The sequence below is a fragment of the Chelon labrosus genome (genome assembly GCF_963514085.1).
Source record: "Chelon labrosus genome assembly, chromosome: 20".
Lineage (NCBI taxonomy): Eukaryota > Metazoa > Chordata > Actinopteri > Mugiliformes > Mugilidae > Chelon > Chelon labrosus.
In genome coordinates, this window is record NC_140353.1 from 17,792,784 (window position 1) to 17,804,789 (window position 12,006).

The window sequence follows — 12,006 nt, forward strand, 5'->3', positions numbered from 1 at the left end:
TAATGAGTCATATAGTAAAAAGAGCAGCTGACCTCATGCAAGGAATGTTTTATTTGTCACTAAGTGCTATTTTCAACCGTGTCAGCCATTGTATTTAACTCCAGAGCAGACAATTGCTTTGTTCTTCTTGGTTAGGCTTTGGCCTTGGTTAGCCAGCCGCCATCTCTGCTTTTGTGTAGGTACATGTGTAACTGTGTTGGTCAGTCTGCTGGTCAGTCTGCCATTGTGTGTGTGTGTGTGTGTGTTGGTCAGTCAGTGAAGGTAGGATTAGCTTGGTCCCATGACATAACCAGGCTAAGAGGATTGTTAGCGAGCCAAACAGCTCCTCCTCCTCCTCCTTCTCCCACTTCTCCTCTTCCTCTCACCTCACTCACTCCTTCACACTCGTCTTGAGGTCGCCGTCTTTCTTAGTTCCTCTACTGTTTTGCACTTGGCTTGCAAAATACTAAGAGTTTCAGCCAAGACCGGAACACGGGGGTGAGTTTTGGAAATGGCTTTCTTTTTCTTTTATGTTGGTGTGCATGTGTGTGTGTGTATGTGTGCAGCTACAATTGTTTGATGGTGTGTGTGTCAACCTCAGAAAAGTCTGTTTTAGTGTGTTTGCCGCCTTCTCATGTCAGTTCATCATAAATAATAGAATCATTGAAAAACTGGATACAGGATCAAACGTAGAGGTGACTTTGAAATGTGAGCGGGTGTGTATGTGCGTGTGTGTTACTTTCTTGTCCCCTTAAACTCCAGTCTGTTCATGATCCAAATCACACACACACACACACACACACACTGACTGCTTGACAAACAGTTTGTCCGAGTGTCAAGGCCGTGTCTCTCAACATGTGTGACACTGAATCGGAGCATGGTGTGGCTTACATCTTGTCAAAACCGTGCTGTATGTGCAGGCGGGGTGTGGCTTCTTGTGGCCATCTGTGTTTAGGCTTGACAGTGTTATTTTGTCTGTGAGCGTATGTGTCAGCCTCACTTTGGGATGTGGATGCATGATGACTCCAAGTCAGGGCGTGACTCTTGGCACTGTATAATCATATCCAAAAGCTCTCAGTGATTCTCGCACACAAACACACAACAGATGGTGTTTCTTGCCACAGAATGATGTAAAGATGACAGCGATGACAGTTGTGAGTATGACGGAGAGAGGGATTACTTTAGTGTGCAGTAGCTTTAGATATCTCATTCACTAATTACAGTAATTCATCTCTTACTTCAGCGATTTAAGTTGGTCTTCTAAACAAAGTCCATCATTTCATTTTATTTTTACCTACGTTGACACCTGAAGCCAAAGAGTAGGAGTATCAGTTGTTTCACAAGTGAGTCCTTTATAGAGTGAAAAAATTTTACAAATATTTGATTGATTGCCATGAAATTTTAGTCAAGTTTTCATGGTCCCACGAGGCTAAATTCTTAAGATTTAGGTAACGTTTGTATGTACACCACCATGAGGTCAAATTTTCAGTTTGTCCTTTGTGAGATTTGTTTTAATGCATTAAACTGCACACAGTATCGTCTAATTATTGTCTTTTTTTGAAATCTTTTTTGAGTTTGGTTACTGCTCTCTTTATTTGAGCAGACAAACTGTACGAATTCATTTTAAAATTTGATAAAAATCCTCTGCAAGTCACCCATGGGATGCCTGAAGAGCATTTTTGAAGCTCAGTGTGGTGGTCTCCTGTCGTCGCCATCTTTTCGGTCCTTGACTGGCCTAATCCAAAAACGAATGCGGGGTTTCGCTTTCAGACCCAACCTCAGGTGTCCATTTAGGGAACTGCATACAGTACGTGCTAGTATCACTAACTTCTTTGCTAACATTACACATGTGAGTTGGGCCTCCCGTGTTCTCAACTTGTGCATCTCATTGAAGTTGTAGCACCAGAGTTTCACAGCGACTCAAGTGATCCAGCTCTGAGTCAGCTCCCCGTTGTCCTGTTAGCGTTAGCATCACTGTGAGTGTGTGAGTATGGAGATGTTAACATTTAGCTCAAAGTACTTTTACACTTAAGCACACCCAAGCAGAGATGTTTGCATAACTGTAGAGTCCTAGCCTTGTTTTACAATTTTCTTTCCATGTTATGCCAAGAGGCAAAACCTACTGACTAAGGAAAAAGAAACAGGCACTTGTAGATTCTGGGTAGCTGCATATATTTATTATAATATTTTAGAAGAATCTGATATAGCACTCTGACTCAGGCAGTGTCCTTCCCCTCCACAACACACCCTGTTATAAACCTCTCCCCTGGCCTCAGAACAACCACAGGGATGGTCACACACTTTGAGTTAACACACACACACACACACACACACACTTCCACATGCACAGAATTAAGTTTGTTGATCCAACTGTGCGTAACTCTAGCCCATCCAGCTGCATGTCAGAGCACTGCTGAGGGATATATTAAGATGTCAGGTGTGTCTCTGAGTGCTTGTGTGCACTTGACCAAACACATATGTCAGGGGTTGTGTTGATGTGGATTAAGATGAATGTTTTCACTGTAGGTCATTGCAAGAAGTGCCTCGGAAATGTGATAGCCTGGGTTCAGGGACGTTGGCAGACTTGAATCACCACATGTGACGCATGTTAGTGCTGGTGATGGTTTATAGACATCACTTTAAGGTATAAATTAGTATCATTTTACATTTTCTACATTACATCAATGCTTCACTTTAGTCAGAACACATGGCCGTTGATGGACAAGCTGTCTGTGGTGCTGTTCAAAAATGTTGTCTTTCATTATAGGATGGTGTTTGCAGCCGGGAGGCCACCCTGCTGTGTGAATGATGGTTACTGGAGCGGCATTAATAACAGAGTTTTTCCCCTTTGGTCTGGCCGTGGCTTCACAAACATCAGAAGGCTGTTGTTGTAATTGAGGAGGAATATTTTTACAGTGATTCCCAGCAGAGGAGTAGGGGATGGATTTTATTACTAGAGGGACCTATGATCAGAACAACGTGTGTGTTTGTGTGTGTGTAACTCTGAGAACTGTTGGGAATGTAATACACACACTAAGAAGGTGAAATATCCCCATGTGCTTCAGATTATTGCCACGATAGCAACGCTGTCAACATGAGAAAGCAGTTTGCAGCTAAAAAAGACTGAACCACCATTTGCCATGTTTAACCCTTAGATGCATAAGTGGGTCAAAAGTGACCCAGTGAGGTTGTTTTCTTGCAATATCTTCATAATGAAAAGTTGTTATCACTTCATATTCCGGATATTCCTCAAAAACATGTTATTGATATCATGCCATTTAATTTTTAACTTACCTTTCATATATTTTATAAAATTACACTTTTTGTATTACTACCCCAAGCTTCCATAAGTGGCTCAAAAATGACCTGCCCTCATTTCCTATGGAATTTCATGGGAGCTTTGATTCTTATCAAATGTGACTGTCAGGAATATATATTTTGTGAACCACACAGGCTATATCGTAAGTGTCACCTCCTAAGAATATTATTTCACACGACAAGGTCTGATACATTACACAAGTATTATCTACCTTTTCTAACTCAGAAATGTGTGTTATAATCATGCATCAACAAATTACCCTACCGTACCTACTGTCAGCAATTCATCCCCAGTGATTGCGTAACTGTAGACAAATAGCCTGAGTCATTCAGGGGAAGGCACAAGTTCCTACAGTACATGTCAAACATTGTAATGCGTGCATTCCCTAACCAATAGATGGAATGGTTAACACAGGGAGACAACCAGGGGAAGAAATTTAGAAGAATCGGGAGAAAACATTGTCAGGCAGTTGTGCTGTAGATTTAGAAACAAAGGGTGGAACATTACCACAGATAACTCTTTCAACCGGTGTGCCTCTTGCACAGCATCTCTAGGAGAAGGATCTCACTATTGTGGGGACTCTACAATTCTCAGACTCTCAGAACAAGCCAGACATCCCTTCTCTGATGAAGGCTTTCAGACCAGGGAAGTTCAGAAGTTGGATTTAATGGCAGCCTTCCCGTGGTCATTTGAACAAAATGACAAAAGTGGAATAAAAACACATTGATTCTAACATGGATCATTTTTGACCCACTTATGGAAGAGTGTAGTGTCCAGTCACTCATGCATCTAAGGGTTAATTGACACCAAATATTATAATCTATCATAAAATCTATCGTAAAAGTAGCCTAGTTTGTTGTTTTTTCTACCATAAACTAGGGCTGCATCTCTAAATAGTATAGGGTCATGTTGTCAGATAGAAGAACTTCAATTTGATTCTATTTTTTTCACTGGAAAAGAAATCCTCATCCGTCCTCTGTTATTGCCTTACAAGCAGCCAGACCTTACCAACTTTTCTTGCAGCCCACTGGACTAAATGATGGTGTTCCTGTCAATCTCGAACTGACAAACTAACTGGAGGATAGGAAGTATTGATTCATTAAAATACAGCCGATGACTCTTAATACCTTAAAACACCAAATACCTGAGCCGTACAAAAAACGTACCCAAGCTGACCTTGGCATGCCAGAGCTCTACAGATGCAAAGCTGATTCTCACAGGGTCCATATTCATCTCCCCCACTCGGAAGAAATTTCATTCTGGCCTACAGTCAGTTCTGCTAATAAGAGGCCATGCTTGAGAAACATGGTCCACAATCTCAGGCATTAGACACATGATGAAAACTGGACTGCAACCAATAATTTGAAACTAATAATCGGCCGTACTCGAGCGATCAATTTTCACTCAGATGTCGACAGAGCCGGTGATGTGTGGGGAACACAAGGCTGATTTGATTGTGCTTTTGTCATTTTACTGTTGTGTAGCTGCTCCAGAGCTGGAGTCTTGGAGTTTTCACGTCTTTGGTTGTATGAATCATGTTTTAGGGGCCTGAAGTAATCATAACACTTGAGAAATTTTGATATACTGTGTCTGCATCATACACCTGCTGACGCTGAATACAGTATCCAGTTTTTATAATATGCATGGCCAGAAAATACATGTAAATGCTTAGAATTAAAATTAAAGTTAAAATCGCTTTTATTAGTTCTACAGAGTCCAACATGAACACACATACACACAGAAACTTGTGTTTTTATCTTTGTGACCATCTACTGACATAATGCATTCCCTAGCCCCTGCACTAAATACCTGACCCTAATAATCACAATCTAATCGTTACCTAAAACCAAACATTCACAGATTTTAACCCTCAAAAAGTTGAGTTGGTATTTCATGAAGAATTGCCCCCCACAACTTAATAAAACAAGATCACACACATACACACATAGGCCTCCACCCAGAACAGCAGCACAGCAAAAACATTTCCAGTCAGCTTTCATTCCTGGATGTGTGGTGCATGTTTGTCTGTGAAAGAGAAAATGTGTGACGCAGCATGTGTTGCAGAGAGACAAGACAGAGCAAGAGAGGATGAAAATATGACGCAGCAGCAGTCAACTGTTAACTCCGGTGTGTGTGTTTGTGTGTGTTTGTGTGTGTGTGTGTGTGCGCGCACATACATGAGCGCCGCTGGCCGCGACTGTCAGGAACGCATGGGACGGGATCGCTGCGCACGCTCCCGCGGCCGCTAATCTGCCGGCACCATCGTCATCTTCCTCGCAGCGCACATCTGGAGGGAGAGGCAGGGGTTGATTGAGAGCAGCTAGTGCCCCACCGGGCTGTGGTGCAGTGATTTCCCTTCTCAGAGAAAGTGGGAGAAAGAAAAAAGGGAGGTGTGAGAGGAAGAGGGAGATAGGGAGGGAGAGAGAGAGAGAGAGAGAGAGAAGGGGATGTCGCTGCAGCAAAAAGCCAGCTGCAGAGAGATGACAAGAAAAGGGGGAAAGAGATGAAGGAATGCAGATATGGAGGAAGGTGGGGATTATGAAAGATGGAGAAAGGTGTGGAAGTAGTGGTGGAGATACAGAGATACAGTAATAAAGAGATTAAGACAGGAGTGGAGGGAAATAAAGAAACAACTAGATGACTCGGGTGAAAGAAGAGACAGGAGGTATAGAAAAAAACAATAACAGAAAAAAGGTATAAGGATATAAGGATAGAAAAGAGAGAGGTATAAAGAAACGATGGAAGTATTGACTTTCCTTCTGTCGTTTAGAACCAATTTGTAAGTTTACCGGTTTGTTTACTGCAGTAATTGAATGCAAGATCTCATTATCAGGATATACTCTCCATTCATACGTCATATTAGAACACACCAATAACCGAAACAGAGTTTGTATGAAAGAGAGAGAGAAGGGGTGGGAGGGAGAGTCGGCCGAGCAAGAGAGAGAGAGAGCGAGAGGTGGAGAGTGAGTGCCGTAAATCACAGCACATCGCCGGGCGGACGAGAGGGAAAGTTGTGATAAGGATTGCTCTCGTTTCCCCCCTCTTTAAGCGTCTCTCTTCTCAGCCTCTGGGATTTTTTTTTTCTATCTGAAGCCACAGAGAGTTGCTGCTGTGTCTCTAAGAGGCTGTGAGGATGGAGTGGAATGAGGTGGATTTGGTGCAGGAATTTACTGTTGAAGGACAATGCAGCAAAATTAAAGTCCGCTCCTGCAGGATCACATGGGACAGCCTGCAGGTAAATACAGCCCGGCGGGATGCTGATAGGAACTGCATGTTAACGTCAGCGGCAGCGCAGTCTGCAGGATGTCGTGCACCGTGTTAACAGCATGAGCAGCAGAATACATGACACGGTGGTTGAGTATCAGGAGAATTGTCCACTTTTCAGTAGCTGCAGGATGCGTGTCTTTGTTAGAAACATTACAAAGAAGAAAGAGAAGCATTTAGAGGGTGTAAACTTTACCGGCAGGGAATCCCAGGAAGAACAGTGGCGCACACACACACAAACACACACACACTGTTTTGACTGACAGTGATCCGTTGTCCAACCAGTGACAATATTGCAGATGTTTTGAAACCAAGCAAGTCAGCAAATTGTGCAGCGTGTTGTGCAATGCAAATAGCATTCCATACTGCACTTGCTTTTCAGAAAACACATATCTTAAATGTCCACTTTTTAGATTTTAGATCAAGATTTTTCTGAGTGCCTATTAAATGTACTTCTGAAAATTCTTTGCTGATTGGATTTAGAAGCAAATATGCATTACAAGGTCCTACAAAATCAAACACATCTTCACAACATCTACATTTCCATGGCTTGTATTTAGAGGTAGTGCCAGGGTTTACTTATAAACTTATATACTTATAAATGTACTGCTGTACTCGGCTTCATAGGTTGTTGTAAACGGGAATAAACAAGACAAAGACAGAAAAACCCAACAGTCAACTGACAGAAAACTGGACCGTCAGGGACTGTAGGAAAAAAGTTAAAAACTTAAATATTCCTAAAAGATGCTCCATACTGGTTGTGGAGATTATTTGGAGGGTTCATTATCCAGCCCAATATGGTCCCTCTAGCTCTTGATTACATTGTGCTATAATGAAGTGATGTAGCATGCCAAAGCGAACTGTTTTGTTATTGTTTTTTGCTCAAACTCGTCCAGGTGATTATGTGGTACTGAGGAGCAGAGTAGCAAAATTACAGTAAAGTCAATCAGCCAGGAGTATCAAAGATATGGTCATTTATTGATAGAGCTACCACTGTAACTATAATTTTTGTTGATTCCAGCTAGCTTCAAGTGTATTTAACTGAAAGTGTTCAAGAAAGTATGATAACATAGACTCTGTACAGCAAGATTTTTGCTCTAAGAACAACGAATGTGTCATTGCTTTATGTCTTTGGTCTGCTAGATGTATTTCTTTCCCTCTGCATCACTAGTTGCATTGTTTTCACATGGTGATGATGATCCATGTCCTAATAATACCAGCACAGCCTGGTTTCCTTTCAGAGGAGAGCACAGACTCCTCATAGTGCACATCAAAGTGAGGATCTGCAGAATCTCGTGGGTCAGCAGTTAGCTAATGATAGGTGGCACCTCTGACTGGAAAAGCAGTGCATAATGACATCGTCTACTGCATGATATAGTCTGCATTATGCTGGAATACTCTGTGTCTGCAGTATGTTTTTAAGCATTATACAAGTCAGCCTGAAGGCAATGAGGCTGTCTGTAGCAGAGTGTGGCTGTTGGAGTCATTAATCACTGATACTGATGTAGCGTAGCGCTAACGCTGCCTGTTAAAACCTCCACTCCCTGAGTCATTGATGGCCTGGGATTTTAATTTGTTTCACTCATTTCATACCTAAGAACCACCATGACCCAAGGGTTCGCTTCACATTAATGGTGTTTTTATCAGCTCTTATCTGAGTCATGGCACTGAAGTCTCCATTTAGACATATGAAGACGATTATTGGGATATGACCTGTACTGTACTCTCATTTAAAGGGTTTGATGCTATGCTTGTCCAAAAGGGAGTTTTGATAAGAGCTATATGGTGTTTACCCACTAACCTTAAATATTAGACCTGTCCAACCCCACAACAACAGGCCTTTATGTGTCCGGTTTCCGTGCCCAAATAATCCAGAGTAGTACCTAGGACAAAAACGTAAAGTGCTATGACTAGCTAAGTTGAAGTTAATTCTACCATTAGTACCAAATACCCCCTCTTGAGAAACATAATTTCTCAGTTCGTTGAACACCACAAACCGAACTCCATTGTCCAATGTTGATGTTTTGTTTTGTTTTTTAACTCTGGCATCCCTCAGGGTTTTATTTTAAGCCCCTTCCTGTTTGTATTTAGATTCTCACTTGGCCACATTAAACTGTATCTACACTTCTTTGCATCCCTCCATTGATTCACAGAAAATAAACACAGCAAGTAACCAGTAAAATAAATAAATGGAGACATCTGAGTAATGTAATGCAGTGCACTTAGTCAAGTGCTTTCTCACTTGAGAAAGAGAGTCGAGTTGCTCTTCTTTCGATTAGAGAAGACAAATTGACCCCAGTGAACTCTCAGTGAGTAAAACCTTTGGTATAATAAAAACATTTAAGCTACAATCACAGCAAATAGTTTATTTCGGATATGACTTTCTAATAGAATATGTAGAACAATTATAATCACTCATCTTACAATGGCTGGTAAAATGGCAGATAATTTAACGCGAGATGACAGTCATAGAACGGTGTAAAGGTGATTAAGACTTGCATGAAAGTAGGGAAATCGCATGATTTAATCCTATTTCTGAGTAGACCTGGTATGTAGTTATATAATACATTGATCTAGACTGAAAGTGTTACATTATAATTTTCCGACAGTAAAACACTCTGTATGGTCAGACATTGACGTTCCACCACTGTATGGTCGTACCGGTTGTACTCTGTTGAAGATGTGCTACAATATTATTATAGACTTTTTAGGGCCTTTTATTATTATTCTTTTCACATGGACACAACACATGGAAACATCCGCTATCTACACATTGAATAGAGATCTAGTTCTTTACAGCGTAAACAGATTATTATCACAAGGGTCACTATATTCTGAAATTAATGTAATAACACCAGGTGAATGTGTGCATGTGTGTGTCCATGAGTGAACATACACAATAGCAGGATGTAGCTGGGCTGAAACCTTCCGTTGTTGTCTGCTAAAGGCATTTCTGACCCCTACCCCACTCTCAGACATAGTCTTATACACATTTCCAGGTGTATTAAATAGCACTTCAATGACCAGGGTAGTTAGGTTTCTACCAGTTCTTCCCTAAACCCATACTATAATTCTGTCACTCTGCCAAGGCCACCAGCTGCTAGTCTAATAACATTTCTGGAGCACAGTGAAGCTGCACTGTGACCTAAACTGTGAGGTGATATACTGTATATGTGTGTGCAGCTGTGCTTTATCTGCTGTCACTGTTTGGGTTTTCATCATGTCAGCGACAGTCCAGTGGATGGATGGAAGCTGTTGTGCATTAACATATACCTCTTGCGCGGTTGTGTGTGCAGGTTCCCCGTGTGGAGCTGACCCTTTCTGAGCTTCAGGAAATGGCCACAAGACAACAGCAACAAATCGAGGCTCAGCAACAGATGTTGGTCGCCAAGGTAACTTGTGCACACACACACAGACACACAGACACTCAGGCCTACGCACAGCTTCTGGATGGATAGCCTGTCTGTTAGTGTAAGGTTATCTACATTAGAGTCTGTCTGAAAAGGTCAGCAGTGAGGCCTCTGAGGAATGTATGTGTGAATGCTAGAGACACGGCACAGAAGCAGGACATGTGATCCAGGTCAGGGTTGAAGGAATGACAGGAAAGGACATCTCCGCTATTATCATCTCCAGGTTTTGTGTGGGAAACAGGACTCACGGTCACTTGTCTCCATTCCCACATTTAGGAAGCGACTTTTGAGTTGACAGGAAATTAGCTCATGGCAGAGCCACAGCTGCCAGGAAGTTAAACCAGAGTTGCACTCCAGGAAAGAGTCAGGAGGGCGGGCCAATAAGAAAAAAAGAACTGCTTTCATTTGGTTAAGTGTCTACATAGGCTAAAATGGATAAATGCTCAACCACCAACTTTTATTTTGCCAATTTCAAGGCCACCGTGGCAGAGATTTTTTTTTCTCTGTCAGTGTTATGCTGATATGCAGCATTTTTTTTAAAAGCAGCAATTTCCCTGCTACTGTAAAATCACAGCAATTAAGTGTTTCCTTCCAGCGTGTAAGTGCTGAAGCATTTCCTTGTCTTGCTGGATGGAAAACTCTCCCAGATACCCCATTTTCCCTCCTCTCGGCATGAATGTAATGCCACAACGATTGACGACTTCCAGGGACAAAAAGTCCAAAGAGCAACAACTTTTACTCTCGCGGTATCTGTGCGCTGAAACAAGCCATTGTTATGTAACGTGTTATTAGCATGTGAGTGTCCCCAGCGAATGATGTGTGGCTTCTTGCCAGCATTCCATTTCCCCTCTTCCTCTGTGTGTGTGTGTGGGTGGGTGGGTGTGTGTGTGTGTGTGTGTGCGTGTGTGTGTGTGAGGTCAGCTGTACTACGTGCCAGCACGATACAGAGAGAGGTGTAAACTGCCTCAGTCAGCATCACACATGGCAGGCCTTGTTTTCGTCTCTCTCACTCTCTCTCTCTCTCTGTCCATTGTGTCTCTGTAGACTATTTGTTTTATAGCGTGTGCGGTGGTCGAAAACAAACATACAGACAACATAAATGAAAATCAATAGCTGCTGAAGGTTACAAGAAGTACAAATGATGAGGTCAAATATGTACCGTGAGCTTGACAGGTGCATTTTTCTGTTGAACCGAGTCAACAAAATGTTCAGTTTGTAAAGTAAGGGGTGGTTAATCCCTACTTCTTCTCCCCTACCTCTCAGTTTCTTTTTGCAGGGAAACGAACACTCCTAATATTAAGACCTCTTAGGACATTTTCACACCTAGTTTGTTGTTCTGGAACAGGGAGTGTTTCCCCACCAGGTCGGTTTGTTTGGACTGCTGTGAACACGGCATTCACTCACTGTCCTGGAACAAATCTACAGAGCTAAGACCGCTTAGAAAAAGGTGGTCTCAGCCTGCTTGCAATTGCTCCCTGGAGTGCTTTGTTTGCAGTGTGAACACACGTTACTCACGGACCCATACGACTACCCCAACCAAGCAGTTTACTTAATAAGGAATAGGTTGTCTGGCAGCAGCAGAGCACCAACATGTAGGTGCTCGATCAAACTGAGCACGTTGTTCATATACAGAACGCTGGTACATCAGCATTAAATGCCCGTGAACACGCTTGCTGCTGACGCTCCATTTTTGATTGATTGTCTCCTGTATACCGGCAAAATTTTAACCAGTCACAAAACTGTTTGCAAGCACGTCGAGTTGAGGGTGAGTCAGAACTTTGTCTTGATTGCTTTGTCTCGATCGGGTAGACATACCAAGGTTGAATGCAACATTGCAAAAAACACCTCATCAATTACTCCCTGAATCAGAACAGAATATAAGTGAGAGAGCATCCTTAGACATTATAATGTGAAATAAATGGAGTTTTTATTAACCATTTTTTTCTGGCAGCCTTATCTCCATCCATCACCTGACTTCTGTGCTGGTTCTCCTTTTCGCCTCCATCTGTCCATTCCATCCTCTTTCTCTTAAAG

At 42.1% G+C, this 12,006-nt stretch overlaps 1 protein-coding gene across 2 annotated transcripts in view; it reads left to right on the forward strand.

The window, feature by feature from the left end:
* Nucleotides 1-12,006, forward strand: part of LOC311505207 (apoptosis-stimulating of p53 protein 1-like) — a 46,344-nt gene that overhangs the window by 18,831 nt on the left and 15,507 nt on the right. For both annotated transcript variants that reach the window (XM_084568651.1, XM_084568650.1), the window contains one exon: nt 9,859-9,954. In XM_084568651.1, coding sequence (XP_084424777.1) covers nt 9,859-9,954 — 96 coding nt within the window. The remainder of the gene's footprint in view (nt 1-9,858; nt 9,955-12,006) is intronic.